Source organism: Vulpes vulpes, chromosome 14 (genome assembly GCF_048418805.1).
Source record: "Vulpes vulpes isolate BD-2025 chromosome 14, VulVul3, whole genome shotgun sequence".
NCBI lineage: Eukaryota > Metazoa > Chordata > Mammalia > Carnivora > Canidae > Vulpes > Vulpes vulpes.
The window spans coordinates 101,335,567-101,353,630 of NC_132793.1; the positions used below are offsets into that span (position 1 = coordinate 101,335,567).

The window sequence follows — 18,064 nt, forward strand, 5'->3', positions numbered from 1 at the left end:
CCCAAATAAAATCTTAAAAAAAAAAAGACGAACCAGCATCTAGGAGTCCAAACCCATTTATTCCCATGCGACTGAATAGATTATTAGCTTCCTAGGTTTACCCCTGATCCTCCAACAGAAGTCAAAGCACTCAGCAGGCCCCAGGGTGAGGAATCCATTGGATTCCTTCCGTAGAGGTGGCTGTGCTGTGCTGTATAGCTCTGCTGTGCACTCAGGCCCGGCTCCTGCTCCAGAGCACGGGACCGTGGGAAATGCTCCTGCCTAGGGACGGGGTGCACATCTGAGTTCCACATACTTTATTTCCACATCAGTGCAGTCCTGCTCACAGGCTTAGGCGAAGCTCCTATAGCTGGTGAGAGTGCGTGACGGGCCCTTCCCAATGCTGGGAATGCACAGGGACATTAGGATGCACCTTCCCGGTTCCCAGCTGTCTATGGTGGTACAGGAGGGGGTCCTGCTGTGTGAGGCTGAGGCAGTGCTGGCAGAGCAGGGCCGTGACTGACCATGGTCCCGGGTTCGGCAGAGGACACTGAGGGGCAGCTACAGGGGAGAGGCCAGTGTTCAGCAGCCCAGTGCCTGGTAGCCGAAGCTGTTTAAGTCCTCCTCACTCCTCTTGCTAGCGTGTGCATGAGGCAGCCCCTCCCTCTCCGTCCTGGTTGGGTTTGATGAGCCCGTATTCCACCGCTTTCGCCAGGCAAGCCACAGCAGCTCTTGTGACAGGGCTCTCCTTGCCCTTAGCCAGCACTGACAGGATCTCCAGCACCTCGCTCTCCATGAGGGTGCCGGCGATTTCCTTGGAGGCCTCCACCATGTTCAGTGCCACCACGGCGCCCCGGTGTTGCAGCTCCTGGTTGGGGCTGAGAAGCAAGCCTTGCAGGATTTCCAGCCAGTGTGTAGTCTGTGGGTTAACAGAGCAGTGTCACCACTGAACAGCAGGCTCAGACCTGGCAGGAACACACTCGTGTGCCCTGGGATGCTCCCACCCCCCAGCCGCCACTGTGCAGGGAGTTCCCGGGCCATGTCCCCTCCTCCACCAAGAAAAGGCACTGACCACTTCGGGGATGCGGCTGCAGAGTGAGGGCCGCATGGAGGTGAGCATGGCCAGGCCCCCAGCAGCCGCCCGCCGCAGCAGCTCATCATCCTCTCCGCTGTACAGCACCAGCAGCTTCAGCCGGTCGTTGCCCTTGGCTTCAAAGAGGTCCTGTACCTGTGGCCAGATGAGGGGAGGGGACTGGGTGAGCTGTGGCACAGCCGGGCGGGGCACAGGTACTTCTGCGCGCCTGCCCATCACGACCACTTGCCCTCACCTCCTTGCTCATAGCTAGGTTACACATGCACTCTGTGGCTGCCCGGCGGATCATCTCGTGCTCCTCGAACATATAGCCCTCAATCATTGGCACAGCCTTCTCCTTCAGGATCTTCTGCCTGCAGGGCCAGGGTGGAAAGGCAGCACCTCAGAGCTCCTGCGTCCACCCCCCACCCTGCATCCCCACACAAACGAGCCCCGGGTCAAGGAGCCCTCTGGCGGCAACCAAAGACCCTCCAGCACCAGGTAAGAAGTACAGCAGTTTGCAGCAGGCCTAGGAGATAGCACGGGACGGTGGGAAATGCTCTAGGGTAGGAGTTTGGGGACCGGGAGGGCAGGTGACAGTGATGCTAACATGTAACTTTGAAGCACTTACTCTTGACACAGGACTTGGCACTGTCTACCTTAATCATCACAGCCCTACGACGAAGGTACAGGTCCACTTACTCTGACTACTTTGCAAATAAGAAACCAAGGCCAAATGGATAAAGAGCCCAGTGTCACTATGGGCACTTGGACACACTCCTGGGAGCCTGGTGCCATGTACTTGGTGCTTCTGCATGTATTTTCTCATTTAACACTCACTACCACTCCTGAAGAAGGTATGATACCCATCCGATCCACAGAGGGGAAACTGAGGTACAGAGCAGCACCTGTTTGCAGTTACACACTAGCAACCAGTGAAGTTAGGGTCTAAAGCCAGGAGGTCTGACTCCAAGGCTTGTACTGTCAGCATCCCAAGCCTGCCTGCTGTGGACTGCAGTACAAGTCCAATGTCCCGGGCTGTCTCCCCGGCTCCGGGACACAGGGAAATCCCTGTGAGCCTCAAATCAAGCAGGGACCAAAGGGTGATCTTCACACTGTAAAGTGCTGTCCTGAGGATGATGATCTAAACCCTCATGCCCTTGCTGCCCTGGTCTTGTGTCCTCAGGGACCTCACCGGAGCCTCTCGCTGATCCCCGCCAGGTTCGTGAGAGCCATGAGTGCCTCGAAGTTCTGCAGGCCTGAGCAGTTGAGGTGCAGCAGGGAGACGAGAGGCCGGACCACCTCATAGATCTGTAATACACCCGCCTGTCAGGGCTCCTCACCCCAGCCCCCCCGAGCCCTGCCAACCCAAATTGAGAAGTCACCCTCTCCCCACCCAAGGGCTCAGCAAAGCCACTTCCTGTCAGTCCCAAGAAGGAGCCACCAGCACATGTCAGAGGGATGGAGAGGCCAGGGCTGGGGCAGCAGGACACGTACCCGCTCACCAGGAAAAGTCATCTCTGGGTTGGAAGTGATGGTGAGCTTGGCAAGAGCCTGGGCTGCCTTCGTTTGCCCCACGTCAGTGCCTTCCAGGGCCAGCGGGAGCAGAGCCTGTGGGGACAAGCCGTCAGTGCCTGATGTAGTCCTAGAGGGTGAGGCTCAAACCACCAGTCCCTGAGTCCTGACAGTGGCATTCTCACCTCTCTCCTCCCCAAGGCCTGACGACACTCTCTGCCCAGACTCTCTTCCTCTCTCCCAGGCCTATCCTCAAGCTGCTCAAACTCTTCTGGAAACACTTACTAGGGACCAGCCGTGGCTTGTGCTGGGCCCTGGGCCACGCAGGTCAGTGATACGGGAGAAAGGAGACTTAGGATCTTGCTGGACACAAACCCGCCCCCGTTAGCATCACTCATTCAGCAGGAACAGTTCTGCAGGGCCCTCCTGCTGTTTTCCGGCCTCACCGCCAGTGTAACAGCCACTGAGTCACCTTTATAGCCCATCAGGAGGGAGTCTGTAAGCCAGCTTACCTTACCCCCACCTTGAGCCACCACAGTGCCACGGTCCTCTACCTCGTCCACCAAAGCCAGGAAGACCCTGCAGGGAGAGGGTGCAGGTGGGCATGCAGATACCCTGTGTCTGGACTCAGAGACCACTAGCAGCTACGTAGGTGGCCCCCCAGCTCCAAGAGGCCCAGAGCCACAGGACAGTCCCCTCTGCAGTTACCTCAGCAGCCTCAAGCCTTCAGGGTTAGAGAAGGTCTGGCTGTGCTGAGGCAGGCTCACCTAGAGAGCAGCTCCCGGCAGGAATTGGTTAGCACGGGGCTCTCGGTCTTCACCATGCATGTCATGGCTGACACCACGCCTGCCGCCAGCAGCTTCTTCACTCGAGCCCGCACGAAACCCGGTTTGTCCTGGGAAGGAGGCAGCTTAGCAGAGCGGCCCTGGCTGACCAGACAGGAAAAGGGGGACCCTCCTCATGGCACAAACTGATGGACAGGAGGCTGCTGCAGATGCCCTAGGTCAGGGGTCTGAAAGCCACAGAGGCCCCCATGCCCTCTTGGAGGCTTCCTCACCTTGGGATGCTGCTCAGGCACATGCTGCTTGGCGTACTTGGCCAGCTCCACCATCTTGGGGTCCGGCTCCTCATAATCGTAGCTGTTGGTGCAATTCACGAGCGCCGAGGCCACAGCAAAGAGCACTGATCTCTCCTCAGACTGCAGGGTGCAGAGGGGCAGTAAAGGGGTCAGCCGGGGGCAGAGCAGTGTGGGACATGTGCTGCCCAGGCCTCCCACTCTGCCCTCTTTGGAACCAGCTGGGCACCAGGATGGATGTGGCAAGCTCCCAGCACCCCCTGGCCCCAGACCCTGGGAGCTCACCACCCGACCTCCCTGATTCCTCCAAGATGCTGTTCTGCCCGATGCTGCTACTATCGCCCTAGAGGCCCCTGCCACAGAGCGGCCATGTGGGCTGCTAGCCCTCCTGCCTGGGGGCCATGGAGTCATTGCCCGAGACCTGCCAAAAAAGTCTGGTACATTCTAATCCTAGACTATTCCCCGATGATGACAGCAACCCACAGGGCTACCCTGCTGAGCTGGAACAAAGCCTTCAGGGCGGCCTCATCCTCCACAAACTCTTCCTTCACATCCGCGTCGAAGGTGAGGTAGGCCAGGCCCTCCACTGCCCAGCGCCGTGTGCCTGTGTCAATCTGGTCATTGCATAGCCACCTGGGGACATGGAGGGTAGGAGACAACCATCAAAACTCGGGGGGGGGGGGGGCACGGGGGAGAAAACGCCACAGGCTTAGGCATTCCCTCCACACACGCAGCAGTTCACATGGCAGGATCCAGGAGGGCCCACCTGGGGGAAATCAGGGTGGCGAGGAGGCCCCATCCTCCACCCAGACCTCCTCTGGAGGCCCAGCTGACAGGTGGGCAGCCACGGCAACACCAAATAACTCACTTTCGACACTGCTTGGCCAGTTTGAGAGTAGAGCCTTCAGCAAACTGCTTCATGCTGAAGTCTGTCCCTCCAGCCGAGCCAAGCTTACACAGGCCCTGGAAAAAGAGGTGAGAACCAGCCATGGGTCTGGAGGGATAAAGGCAGAGCTGGGCTTCTCTATACCTGGTATGGGCTCTCTCCCCAACATTCTGCTGGGCCCTCTGGTGGCCATGCATGGCCCTACCAGGTTCCCACCTAGAGCACAATCGGGGTGACCATGTGACACACCTCTGGGGGAGACTGGGTGATCCTGGACCCCAACCCTTCCAGACCTGCACTGGGATTTGCTCTGTTCCTTTTCATGTCATACAAAGAGCTCTTTACAGGTGTGTATAAAGCTAAGACAGCTAAGACGTGTGTGGGGAGGAGACACGTGCCTCAGGCAAGGCAAGATCCTTCTAGGAGGAGCCCAGGACTAAGCCCCCCAAGGAGGAGGACCAGCCTTTCCAAGGTGTGTGGCTGCAACAGGCTCACGGAGGCCAACCGGGGCCCAAAGCTCTAGCACCTGGCCGCCTGGAGCAGCTGGGCCAACTAGCCTGGCCCAGCCCTCCTCCTCCTGGAGCTTCTCCCACCACCTCTGGTAGAGGCAGCATGTGCTGCCCCACACTCTCGGGGGGACTCTCTGGACAAGCCCATCTCCCTGACTTGTCCACGACCCTGTGGGCTCATGCCTCTGGCCTTGACAAGGCCCTGAATACCTCATATTCTCACCAGCGTGTGTTGGAGCCACAGCCTAGGATACCAGCCACCCAATAACACCCCTGCCTGGTGGCCCGCCTGGCCTGGGCCTGCCCTGCTCACCACCAGCGCTCGTATTCGGATGCTGTCTTTCTCGCTGCGCTTGTACAGGTCCTTTAGCAGCGACACGCCGTTGGCGGTGATAAATGAGGCCCGCTTGGCCTTGCCGGCTGCATGGATGAGGGCCTCCACAGCCACTAGCTGCTCCTCCTCCTGCTCAGAGGCACACAGAGCGATCACGCTCTCCATGACGCCACTCAGCTCCAGGGCCCGGTTGCCAGCTTCACAAGGGCCCTGCAGGAGGCAGGACACCGTCTGGATGGCCCGCAGCTTCCCTGCCAGCCCGTGGCCCTCAAACCAGCTCCTGGGGGGCACAGAGTGACAGCTGTCACAGCACAGCCAGCAGAAAGGGACCCTTCTTCCCTCCCTTCCTATCCACTGGCCAGGCAGTTGTGCTCCTTGGGAAGGAACAGCAAGGAAAGCTGCTGCTGGGGCCCCTGGGACATTCCCTTTGGCACTGTTTGCCCATCTTCTCTCTAGGTTTCCGGGCCTCCCCTGATCACATGTCTGACATAGGTTACTCTCATTCACACCACCATTCATTTCCTTTCCTGTATATATGAAGATCTGTAATTGCTCTGCTTATTTCATGATTTGTCATCAGCCGTAAGCTCCTAAAGGGCAGGACTATCACACAGGGTCAGAACAAATACACAAAGTGCTCGGTATACACAGCACATGCTTGAGGACATTTGTAGTGTTGTAGAGCAATCTAAGAATAAGCATCCCTGGGGAGGCTACTCTGCAAAAAGAAGTGGGCCTTGGGACCACGCTGGTCTCTGTGAGGCCTGCCTGCAAACCTTTCACTACTGTCCCTCCCTGAGGAGTGGGAGCCTCAGTCGGTGCCCCTGGCAGTGGGCCGTGGGGCCAACGCCCTTACTTGATATAGTTTTCACAGAGTCGGTGGAAATTCTCCCTCTCGGCATCACACTTCAGGTCATCAAAAAGCTTGTTGAGGAGCACGGAGGCACTCATGCGGCTGTTCGCGGTCACTGCAAGCTCCCCAGGGGGCTCCTGCACAGAGCCCCCCACCTCCAGAATCTTTTTCAGGCCTGAAAAGACAGCAGGATGTCAGTTCCAACCCCACAGGCAGCAGGAGGAGGTTCCCTGGGAGGAGGGCACGGACACATGGTCACCTGGAACAAGGGTACCGGCATGGATAATTGCGTGCAGGGCAGTTCCAAGAGCCTGGTTGGCTGATCCCCTGCCTCCAGGGACAACAGTGGCATCAGGGAAGGGCCCAGAAATGAGGCCGCACACTGGCTCTGCCGGAGCGGCCAGATGCTCTGGAGCTTTGAGGTTCCTCATGTGTGAAACTGAAGGTGGGAATAACACCCACGTTTCACAGCATTATGGGGATGCCAAAATATAAGCACCCAATAAGTGTGCTCACAGAGGGGGGACTTGGCCAAACTTTCTCTATTTATCTTTTAAGGGCAAAGAGAAGTGTGAACTGATTAGTATATATGTGTGTGTGCATATATGTATATATTTAATACTTTTTTTTTTTTAAGTACTCTGCCCAATGCAGGGCTTGAACTCACAATCCCACGGATCAAGAATCACATGTTCCAGGGGTGCATGTGTGGCACAATTGGTTAAGTGGCCAACTCTTGATTTTGGCTCAGGTCATGATCTCAGGGTCATGATACGGAGCCTTGCAACATGCTCAGCAGGAAGTCAGCTTGAGATTCTCTCTCCCTCTCCCTCTGGTCCTACCCCACACCCCATGCACATGTGGGCATACACTCTCACTCTCTCAAGTAATAAATAAATCTTTAAAAAAAAAGCGGGGGGGCAGCCCGGGTGGCTCAGCGGTTTAGCGCCCGCCTTCAGCCCAGGGTCTAATCCTGGAGACCGGGGATGGAGTTCCACGTCGGGCTCCCTGCATGGAGCCTGCTTCTCCCTCTGCCTGTGTCTCTGCCTCTCTCTCTCTCTGTCTCTGTGTCTCTCATGAATAAATAAATAAAATCTTTAAATAAAATTAAAAAAAAAAAAGAAAGAAAAAGAGTTGCATGTTCCACTGACTGAGCCAGCCAGGCGTCCCAAGAAGTGTGAATTTATATAGTAAACTTTTCAGTATTTTTCTCGGAGTACAGAACTAATGCACGCTCACTGAAAACCACTTCAGATACAGAAAGCTGATCCAGCCTTCCCGGTGGTTGCAGGCCTCCCCAATGCACAAGGATATGCACAAGCTCCCGGCTCAGGGGTCTTAACTCTGTGTCCCTACAGATATAATGCAGGCCGCAGGGTGCACTGCAGGGCAGACACACAGCTAGGTACAGTCACCCAAGCAAGATGTAACAGATACGCTCAGCCTCCTTCTCCACCTTTAAAACTGATCACCTACCTTGGTCAATGACCCAGAGGGTGAGGCTATTGTTGGGGTCCTTAGGAGACTTTCGGGGCACTGCTTTAATCAGGAGGGTCAGAGCATTGTCACGGCCTTGGCCAGAGACCCCCACCTCAGTCAGTAGCTCCAAGAGGTTGCTGATAAGGATCTTTAGCTCCCGGGCAGGATCTGGCAACAAGAAAACATTAATAAGCCCCACAGTGGCTCAGCCCAACCTCCCCTGAACTTTCCCAATAGCCCAGGGAGACACAGGATGGGGAGACTTGCATCCTGGGCTCTGGGCTGGACTCCAGCCTTCCCTGTAGGTACCCTGGCTGCTTCGAATCTAGAGTAAAATACTGTCACCAAGCCATATTCCTGAACAACCTGTGGCGGCAAGTCTGGTCCCCAAAGAGCTGGGTCAACTGGCTCGGCCCCTTACCCTCTACGACCACAACAGCCAAAGGACTACAGTGAGTGCTTCTACTCACCTACGATGATGGCGCCTTCTTTGCCTCTGAAGCCTTTCTTGACGCCTTCCTTGAGGGCATCAAATATAACCTGCAGCAGGTGGCAGGCAGCCAGAGACACTGCTTGGTTTTCCACACCCAGGATAGAGACCACACGCCGAGTTCCCAGCACACTCAGGGTTGCCACTGTCTGGATGGGAGAAATGGGGACAGAGTCTCCAGTTGGCAGAGGGCAGCCACAGAGATCCCTAACCATGGGTTGTGAGTATGGCCAGAAGGGGAGAATACATTTGGGTGGAAGGACCAGCTCCAAGTGGAATCAAAGAGGGCCTGGCTGAGGGTGTGACCCGGGGTAACGCTAGGATTATTTTGTGGCAAACGCCTCTTAAAGAAACGTTCCAAAAAAATAAAAAAAAAAAGAAACGTTCCACAGGAATCCACCACTACCTCCCCTCAGCTCCAGTCAGAGGAGACAAGGAGCACAGGAGCACTGTGGCCCTGGGAGCAGCTGCTTTGGTTCATGTTCCCCCAGCAAGGGGCCACTGAAGCCTGGACAAGTTCCGTGGCTACAGGTCCAAGGACACCCAGTTCCTTTCCAATGCCCACCCTGAGATTCTGTCTGCAGTTTAGGGATGGGGACAAGCATGGAACAACAAGGCCTCTCTACCCCATTTTGAAGCCGGATATCCCAGAGGCTCACACTGGGATAGGCAGGAAGGCTGAAGAAGGTGGAGGGAAGTCACATGGCTTTATCATTCTCAGTCCTGGGAGACCCAGAAAGAGAGCCTGAGTTTGGCCTCAAGAGCTTTCACAGAATATCCCACGGCTCCATCCCTGATCTAGGAATCATGGGCACCTCCAAAAGGAACCAAGGGTTGAGTCCCTATCGCCTGAATCCAGCCAGCTCAGGCAAGAGCTAGGGCCCAGACTTTGCCAGGGAAGGACTGTTCTTGTGCCAAAAGTCGGTGGTGGATATGCCCCGTCTGTGCTAAGAGCCAGTTTGGGGCCAAGCCCCATATATCTGGTCCTGTCTCAACAGTACAGATGCTGTGGGTGACATCCCTGACCACATCACTGGCTGGAGGACACCCCTGCAGGGGATATACCAGTTTGATGGTTAGGGAATGACAGGGGCCCTTTCCCTTGCAACAACTTGTTTTTTACTGTATAGACAATGAGGGAGTCCAAATGAGGTGTGTCTGAGGCAGCTCCAGGAAAGCCTGGCTCCAGCCTACTTTACCTAAAGCAAGGGCTTAAGGTGTCAGTGGGCTGCTTTTGCTTTTTATAGGTCCCAATACATCCCAAAATCATGTTGGGGTGTTTTTGAGCCATTTTAGGTTTTCTTCTCTCGTTACATGTCTCCTATGCTCTGCCTTTGGTTTTTCTGGGAACATGGCGGGGGAGGGTGGGTAGAAGGGAGGATGGAGGGATGGACGGAGGTAGTAAGCAGACCCTCTGCCCCACCTACTCGGGACTGGTGCTCGGAGCAAATGCCGACCAGGGTGCGCAGAGCTGCCAGCATCAGGTCAGCCTCCCCAGTGTCCAGCAGGCGTTGCAAGAGCTGAACCCCATTGCTCCGGAAGATCTTCTCAGCCCCAGCATCCTCCCGGGCCAGCACCACCAGGTTCTGGGAAGCCTATCAAAGGAAGTGCCCTATGATGTGGATACAGCACACAGCACAGGCCAGGGCAAGCAGCGCCTCTGAGCTCTGGACCTCATTGCTTCCATCTGGCAGCTGAGTGACCTTGGCCATAAATTTAACTTCTCTGAACTTCGGTTTCCTCCAGTAAGTACATAAAAGGACACACGCAGGCCCCAGGCCCTGTAAGTTCTCGTTCAGGCTATGGGCAGCTGCTGCTGAGAGGCTCGCGGGCCAATGCCAGGTCACTGGGACAGCCACCTCAGAGCGAGCTGCGGTGGGGGTTCTGCCCCCCGACTCACTCTGTCCAGACCTGTACCTTTTGTTTCTTCTCAGTGCCTTTCTCTTGTGGGTCCAACAGTATCTGAAACATCTGTTCCACTTTGGCATCCGTTGAGGACATGTATCGCACCTATGAAAAACCAGCAAGGCATGGAAGAGGTTGCTCTTTCAGCCATAGGCAGCACATACTTATTTGCTCTCTTCTGCTCCTCCTAGGGCCTTGCTCCTGTCTCTGAGAGGCACAGCTAGGAAATCTGGGCTTTGGGCTCACACCACGCTACCCTGGGCAGGAAGAGACTCGCCTGGCAGCTTCACCCAAACTTCCTGGGGCTGTTTTCCTTTCAGAACTACTTCCTGCTTGGGCAGCAGGGGTAGTGCCAGTCAGAAGAGAAGGCACCCTGTTAGCCATGGGGCTACCCCCTCCCAGCAGCACCATCTATGTTGTGGCAGCACGGGTGCTCTGCCAATGGCACTCAACCAAGCATTGACACCTGCAGCAAAAGAGCCAGCAACTCATGGGGTAGTTCCTAATGCCACCTGGAGCTCCAGAATTCTCTTTCTGACAACTTTTAAAAAATCATCTGATTGAGCAAGATTGTCCTAGGCCCTCTCCCTCCCCAGTGTCCAGGGCATATACCCATGGGCACATACCCAGCACAAGTGCCAACTCCCTGCTTCCCCCATTGCATCCATGACAAATCAGTCATGCATGCAACATTCTGCTAGGCCCACCAACTTGCTTCCTAAGCCTTCTCAACCCAGGGCTCTAGGTAGCTCCTGCTGATCACACTGAGCTAGCATGGAGAGGAAACGATTTGCTTTCCTGGCTTTCAACCTTTCAGTTAGGTGTTTCCCATCCTACTACCTGCTTTCACTGTGCAAGCATTGTAACATCATGTGATCTGCTTAATTCAAGCTCGGCTGTGGTTCAGGATGGGCTTTACTTTCTTTCCTCCTAAAGTAACTTTTAAATATATGCACTATGCAAACAATGTCTCTTTCTATAATACAAAGTTAAGAGATGAACAATGTCTCTGTCTATAACATGAAGTTAAGAGATGAAGCAAAACCTCTTTGAAAAACTATCAATCCCACTCCTTTCCCCAGGGGTCACACTGTTACCATTTTGATGCTGTATCTTTGAAAGTATCTTTCTTCATATTTACACACCCAAGTGGGTCCACAGAAGAAACGTGGTACTGTTCTGAGGATGTACTCGGGTTATTTCAACATTAATGCTATCCTGCTATATGTATTACAGCATACTTGGCTTTTTTTTTTTCATTTAAGGACTATTCTCTCTCTGCATCTGTACACATGTATCTACCTATTCTCAGTAACTACAACATAGGAGTCTACAGCAAAGGTAGCACCTCATTTATTTGGCCATTCTCCTATTGCTGGGCAGTCAAACAAGTTCCAACTTTTTATTACAACAAGGCTGAAATAAACATACACACACCTGCTTGTGTACATGAGCAAGGCTTCTCCAGGAGAGATAGCAAGAAGTAAACGTACTGGATTCACAGGACACGCTCATTTAAAATTTTAAGAGATACATTAAAGTACTCCCTGGAGAAGCTGTACCAATATATGCCAACTCCAGCAGTCACAATCGAGCCCACCACTTAAGCATCTGGCTCCCTACTTTTGGCAAAGTGTGCAAACTTGAAAAGTTTGCCAAACGAACCATCTTGCTATTATTTTCATTTGCTTCTCCCTAACTACCAGCAAGGCTTAGCATCATTCCATAGGCTTGTGTGCCATCAGTAACTCCTGCGTTTACACCCTTTGCCCAAATCCATATACCAGTGTTCCTCTATCACCCGTCAATGCCTCTCTCTCTCTCTCTCTCTCTCTCTCTCTCTCTCGGTCATTCACATACCTTCTCCTGAATCTGGCCCCCAATGTTCCTCAGGGCCTCCTGGAAAACTTTGTTCTTGGGCTCCAGGCTCACACATCTCTGCAGGTCAAGGACAGCCTGGTCAAGGCGGCCCAACTTCTCTAGGGCTTGGCTGCGCCGGTAAAGTGCTTTGACGTCCCCTCCGTCCTTTTCAATGGCTGAGCACAAATGGGAGCTCTGTCAGCACCCATGAGGCCACCGTCTTCAGGCAAGAGCAGTAGTAGGGAAAGGTCTCGAGGGCCCAAGCAAGGAGGGGGGACAGATGTGGGGCTCAGTATTCCAGCCTCAGAAAAGGTGAGGGTAGCTGCAGAGAAGGAAACGCCCAAGAAGTGGGAAAGAAAGCAGGCAGAGGTGTTTTAAGGGCCACAGGGAAAGGAGAATGTGAAGGTGCAGAGGTCCCGCAGTCCTCACCCACCACTAGAAGCCCCACGCCTCCCGGTCCACCAGTCCCCTACCTTTGGATGCCTCGGTTTCTGCTTTGTCGTAATCTTCCTGTAAGAAAAGGAAAAAAGGAGCTTGAGAGGCTGGTCCTTTCCTTTTCAGGGCATTAGCTGGGCAGCAGGGCTGCTCTCAGGAGCCACTCTTTTTCCCACCACCGCGAGGCCTACAAGACGTCAGAAAAGTGTCGGTGGCCTGGGAAGGTGAATGGCCCAGCCGGGGCCCAAGCAGCAGCGAGACGGGCAAACTGGGCCCGGGCAGGGGACAGGCAGAGCAGCCGGCTCCCTCACCAGCTTGAGGTGGCAGGCGGCCCGGTTTCGGTGCAGAATGGCCTGGTCCTGGGGCGTCGCGCCCAGACCCAGGGCCTGAGTGTAGACCGTCAGGGCGCCCTCGTAGTCTCCGCATTTGAACAGCTCGTTGCCCTCCTTGCGCAACTGCTCCACCGCACTGGCCTGTGGAGGGAACGGGTGGAAATGTGGGGGTGGGCTCAGGCCAGGGCCGGGGAGCTGGGGGAGAGGAGCCGGGGGTCAGGGGCAAGTCCCATGGAGCCGGGGAATGGTCAGAGCAGGCGGGAAGCGGAGATGGGACGGGAGGATGGGTACGCACCCCGGGGGCTGCCGGCCGGGGCACGGGGGCGCCTGGACCACTCACAGTCATTGCGGGGCGGGAGTCCACGGCGCGCGCAGGCGCAGTCTCTGGGGCGGAGCGGGACGAAGCTCAGGAATCCGGCGTCGGCTGCCCCGCCCCGGCCCGCGTCAGAGGCGGAGGCAAAGAAGGGGCGGGGCAAAGGCGAGAGGGGCCGGTGGGCGGGGCGCCGGTGGGCGGGGCTCCGGTTCGCGGCACAGACCTGCAGTGAGCGCGCCTAGTCCGTTCCCACAGGGACCTGCAGGGGGCGCGCGGCGGAGGACGCCGAGCGCGGCCGGCCGGCGCCCCGACCGCAGCAGAAGTGCACGAGGTCGGCGGTCATCAGGGCCACGAGCAGCACGGTATAGAGGCTCAGGGCGAGGAGCGGGCCCCTGCCCCTGTAGGAGAGGGGACAGTCTCAGGGTGCTGGTCCCAGCCGCATGCTCGCTGCTGCGGCTGTTGGTTTACAGAGCCTCTGAGAGTCCGGAAGAACCTCGGGACACCCCTCTCCCCGGATAAATACAGGGTTAGCAAATAGAAATTCAGGAGGCTCACAGGTGCCGTGGAGCCATCCATACACAGATTCAGTTTTGAAAACCCCGATCATGATGGGTGTAATCCATGGACTACAAGATCCTCGCAGTTTGTCATCTGTCCCACCCCACCCCATCCCCACAGAGCATGCTGTGGCTCCCTGTTACCTGCCAACACAGCCCCCTGACTTTCCCTTCACGCAACTGTTTGTAATTATGTATTCACGCGACTTTCTATTTGAGGCCGGCCCCTCCACCAGTCTGTACGCTACATGCCTCCCGCCCCAGAATTTAAAAAACAGAGTTCCAGATGCTGGAACACCTGTCAGTGTCACAGGGGGTCTGGGGCTTCGAGTTCTCACCTGAGAATGGGTGGGGACGGAAGGGCGGACAGGTTGACCTGGTACAAGGCCTCAAATTCAGCCCGGGTGCAGCAGTAGCCCCCTGCAGCCTGCAGGTGGCAGCAGTAGGCTTCCTCCGGGGTGTCAGAGAGCCGAGGACAGAAGAAACCGGGGTAGTGGCGGCCATCAGCATCCCAGGTGGTCTGGCACAAGTGGGGGTGGTGGGCCAATGCTGGAGGGAGACAAGCAGGAATGGTCTACCCACACCCAACTCCAACCCTTCTAGAGAGTGAAAGGGTCAGCCATCATCAAAAGGGCAAACTCCCTTCCTCCCCCCCAGCTCCCCAGGAAGGGACCTGAAGAGGGGTGCCGGCAGAGGGGAGTACTATACCTGAGAGAGAGGTCGGCTGAGCAGGTGTCACCCAGTTCTGGAGGAGCAGCAGCCCTCCTGTCAGGCCAGTCAGCAACAGGCCCAGCCTCCTCTGAAAGGCCATGAGAGGTCATCTCCACCTCAGCCCTGGTCTCAGGAACCCCAACATCTCTCTAATCCATGGCTGCAGACAGTAAGGAAATAAAAATCAAAACCACAAGGCTCCTGGGCGCCATTAACACAAACCCAAAGCTTCTGTCACAGACCTCTAGAGAGAGATAAAAGTGAGTTTTTGTCTTCTGTTGGAAAATGTGGGGCCTGGGTCTCCCAGCTGCCTGAGGTTTTCTGAGCTGAACAGGAAAAAGGTTCAGAAGACTAGAGAAGTTGAGCCATTAGCCTGGAGAAGAGACAAGCATGTAGAACCAGAGATGTTTCTCTCTCCCCACTCTCAATTTCCAGGCTGCTTTGGAAGCCCTGGGAATTCTAGTCATTACATTTCAGGCCCCAGGGAGCTCAGTTACAGCGTTTGGAGCTTCCCTCCCTAACTTCTGCATCATGACAACCACAAAGACTCGCTGAAAAACAAGGGCAAGTCCTTCCATTGACTTTCCCCTTGAGCCCTTGTCTGCCTCAGCTACATAAAAGCTACCAATCTGATGGGAGCACTATACTTCGCAAACCGATTCACAGGAAAAGTTCTTCCGGGGTCTCCAGGTCTCTCTTACCCCTTAAGCCTCATAGATGCCATCTGCTGAGACAAGGAATTTCTCTAGAAGACCCAAGGCCCCCAGCCAGGAGTGTTCAGTGTTATCCTAGAGTCCATCGAGATCTGACAATGTCATCCTCCCAGGACAGCATGACAACAGTTATCATCTGAGGGGTCCCACAGCAGGTGCCTAGGGACTGAAGCAGGCACACTTACGGTACAAGAAAAACACACAGCACCTGAGAACACAGAAGACAGTTCTTGCAGAAACATCACTGCTGCCTGAGAGTCTAAACCTGAAAGCAATCAGGCAGGCTTCTAGTGTAGGCTTCAATTTCTAGAAGGTCAGACCCCAGGATCTTCTGGGCCCAAAGGTGAAGCTCCCATGCCAATACCAACCAGTCCCATCCCTGCAGGGAAAAACATTTTTAGAGCACTTTGAGAATTTTCAGAGGACTGACATTGAAGATCGTCTTTTTACAGGACGAGAGGATCCTCCTGGGAGAGGTGGTCTTTGACCCCGGGAGGCTAGGTGAACTGCCCTTCCTCCAGGATACCATAGTCCCCTGTGTCTTCCAGCCCTGGATCCAGCACACTGGGAGAACACTGTCTTATTGCTTGTGTGTCTTCCTCCTCCTTCCTCCTTCCTCCTTCCAGGGGCTGCGATGCTGAGGTAGCTCCCCACACCAGTTGCTCTCTCCGCCAGGGTATCCGCTCCAGAGAAATCTGTCAGGCTCCGCGGTCACTCCGGCCTCCGCGCGCGAGGGGGCGCTGTGGACGCTCCGCCTGGGCTTCCGGGACGTCGGTCGCTCGCCCCACCTGCGCGATGGGCTCCGAGGCCGCGCAGTTGGTGGAGGCTGCGGACTTCGCGGCTCGCAAGCACCGACTGCAGCGGCGGAAGGACCCCGAAGGGACCCCCTACATCAACCACCCTATCGGTGGGCGCACCGCCCCTGGAGCAGCCGCAGCGGCGTATAGGGGGTGGGGACCAGGAAGGGAACGCGGAGGGCCTCGGTCTCATTGAGCACCAGCTCTGTCCCAGGCTTTGTGCCGGGCGCTTGTTGTGTTTAAGCCTCACAACAACCCGGGGCGGCAGGCATGATTGTTCCTCTGCACCGCTGACACCCACAGAGAGTAAAGGTCATCTGGCTAGTGAGAGGTCACATCTGGCTCTGCAAAATCCACAACGCGCAGCCCGGGAACTCCCTGAGGTCTGACTTCCTGCTTTGCCCCGCCAGGTGTGGCTCGGATCCTGACCCATGAGGCGGGCATCACTGACATTGTGGTGTTACAGGTAACTCCCCTCGTTCTCTACTCGTAAGGTTAGGGTGGGTGTCAGGGGGCCCCACTTAGCCCCGGGCACTCCTTGGCTGGCCCACAGGGCTGAGTGGAAGCCTGTGCCCCAGGCAGCCCTGCTCCACGACACAGTGGAGGACACAGACACCACCTTGGATGAGGTGGAGCTGCACTTTGGGACACAAGTGCGACGTTTGGTGGAGGAAGTAACGGATGACAAGACTCTGCCCAAGTTGGAGAGAAAGCGGCTGCAGGTGGAGCAGGCACCCCATAGCAGTCCCGCGGCTAAACTGGTGAAGCTGGCAGACAAGCTGTACAATCTGAGAGATCTGAATCGCTGCACCCCAGAGGGTACGCCCCCCCCCCACACACACACACCCCGCCCCTGCTCTGAGGGAAAAGGGAGGGATGTCCACCTTCTGGAGGCACAGGTTGGTTAGTTCCTGTGGGGGGGGAAAAGAGCCCGGGCATTCTTGTTGACTCCCCAAACTAATCCTACTAGACCACTCTGTTCTTCACACCATAGAAGTGCAATAACGGGGCCAAGAGGGAAGTTTTCAGGACAGATCCCATCAGGAGCTCCTCTGGTGGCCCTGCACCAAGCCCTCCAGGAAGTGGGTACAATCCGGTGCTATCTTGGGTGCCATATGAGCAGTGTTATGTCCATTCTCGTCCAGGATGGTCTGAACGTCGGGTCCAGGAATACTTCGAGTGGGCAGCACACGTGGTGAAGGGGCTCCAGGGAACAAACCGGCCGCTGGAGGAGGCTCTAAAGCAGCTGTTTAAGGAGCGGGGACTGACACTCTGAGCAGGGCTGGGAGCCATTGGGGGCCGGGACCCCAACCTTGCCCTGGCCAGAAAGGATTCCTACTCTGGCCTTTCGGGGCCTCTCCATCTCCCTCCCTGATTGGTTCCAGCCCAGGTTTCAGAGGCCAAAGGACACCTGTTTCTTCTCACTCTGAATGTGTTCTGCCTACTAAGCTGAGCCCTGGATTGTGGAAATCAGATGCAGCCCGTCCATTCCTCATGCACCGACTGCCCTTTCTCCAGACCTCTGGTCTGTTTGCTCTTCTGCACCGGCCAACTCCGGCCCCTCAGGGACTTGGGCTTCTGGAAACACTAGATCATAAGTCATTATGGAAAATAAAGTGTTTTGGGTGAAGCTCTTAAGTTCTTGCTGCTCCTTTCCCAGCCTGCCGGGTGTGTGTGTGGGAGGGACTGGTAGGCGAGATACCTAGCCCCTCTGATGGCGTGTCCCCAGTGACCTCGGATCCCCCCGCCCCCCCCCCCCCACACCACCACTGACCCTGGTTTCCTTATCAGTCAGATAGGCTATGTAATTACTAGGGTTAGACTCTGCGACGTCCCAGACGGAGCCCGCACACGGGTGCTCAAGAAATGGTACTAGTCTTCCTCCATTAGAAAGTTGGACGGCATGACACGTTTTGGAAAGGAATACCACCTGCTTACCAGCAGCAAGAAACCAGGGCCGGTGTGGGCGGAGAGGGTACTGCGAGTTCTTCACACCCCCGACCGCTCCGGAAGCTCGCCGCGGTTCGCAGCCCAGCCCACATCTCAGCCCAATCACTCCGCGGTTCCTTCGGTTGCTAAGTGACACGAACTTCTGGGCGCCTCCGGAAGTGGCTCCGGAGCGGCCCCGCCTTCGGAGCCCTGCGGTGGGCGGGTTCGGGAAGACGCAGCCAGCCGCTAGGTGGTGTCCGTGTGCAGGGGTCAGCAGGTGACCGGAGCGCCGGAGGCTTATTAGCCCCTTGGAATAGGCG

General features: G+C 56.1%; 2 protein-coding genes across 11 annotated transcripts; one reads left to right on the forward strand and one right to left on the reverse strand.

The window, feature by feature from the left end:
• Positions 1-40: 40 nt before the first annotated feature.
• Positions 41-18,018, reverse strand: UNC45A (unc-45 myosin chaperone A). Of its 10 annotated transcripts, none has more exons than XM_072737318.1 (23): positions 17,754-18,018; positions 14,303-14,465; positions 13,933-14,143; positions 13,065-13,435; positions 12,704-12,865; positions 12,431-12,467; positions 11,958-12,133; positions 10,110-10,202; positions 9,620-9,787; positions 8,173-8,341; positions 7,700-7,870; positions 6,227-6,398; positions 5,350-5,650; positions 4,510-4,604; positions 4,133-4,274; positions 3,624-3,764; positions 3,334-3,461; positions 3,079-3,145; positions 2,549-2,662; positions 2,247-2,362; positions 1,308-1,425; positions 1,052-1,207; positions 41-898 (listed from the first exon to the last, which is right to left on the reverse strand). In XM_072737318.1, the coding sequence occupies exons 4-23, from the start codon at positions 13,068-13,070 to the stop codon at positions 617-619; spliced, it is 2,814 nt and encodes a 937-aa protein (XP_072593419.1). In that variant the 5' UTR covers positions 13,071-13,435; positions 13,933-14,143; positions 14,303-14,465; positions 17,754-18,018; the 3' UTR covers positions 41-616. The 10 variants fall into 10 exon arrangements, with proteins under 10 accessions (XP_072593419.1, XP_072593425.1, XP_072593416.1 ...); XM_072737324.1 differs by having other exon boundaries at positions 11,958-12,279; XM_072737315.1 differs by having other exon boundaries at positions 13,020-13,435.
• HDDC3 (HD domain containing 3) lies at positions 15,794-17,453 on the forward strand. Its single transcript, XM_026000798.2, has 4 exons — positions 15,794-15,925; positions 16,226-16,281; positions 16,394-16,634; positions 16,961-17,453. Exons 1-4 carry the CDS (start codon positions 15,814-15,816, stop codon positions 17,089-17,091), a joined length of 540 nt encoding a protein of 179 aa, XP_025856583.1. The 5' UTR covers positions 15,794-15,813; the 3' UTR covers positions 17,092-17,453.
• Positions 18,019-18,064: the final 46 nt, after the last annotated feature.

Coding starts and splice junctions, on each gene's coding strand:
- HDDC3 (XM_026000798.2), top strand. CDS start 15,814: ATGGGCTCCGAGGCCGCGCAGTTGGTGGAGGCTGCGGACTTCGCGGCT. Junction 15,926..16,225: donor CTACATCAACCACCCTATCG/GTGGGCGCACCG, acceptor TTGCCCCGCCAG/GTGTGGCTCGGATCCTGACC. Junction 16,635..16,960: donor GAATCGCTGCACCCCAGAGG/GTACGCCCCCCC, acceptor ATTCTCGTCCAG/GATGGTCTGAACGTCGGGTC.
- UNC45A (XM_072737315.1), bottom strand. CDS start 13,070: ATGACTGTGAGTGGTCCAGGCGCCCCCGTGCCCCGGCCGGCAGCCCCC. Junction 12,468..12,703: donor CCGCCTGCCACCTCAAGCTG/GTGAGGGAGCCG, acceptor CTTTTCTTACAG/GAAGATTACGACAAAGCAGA. Junction 5,651..6,226: donor CTCTGTGAAAACTATATCAA/GTAAGGGCGTTG, acceptor TGTGCCCCCCAG/GAGCTGGTTTGAGGGCCACG.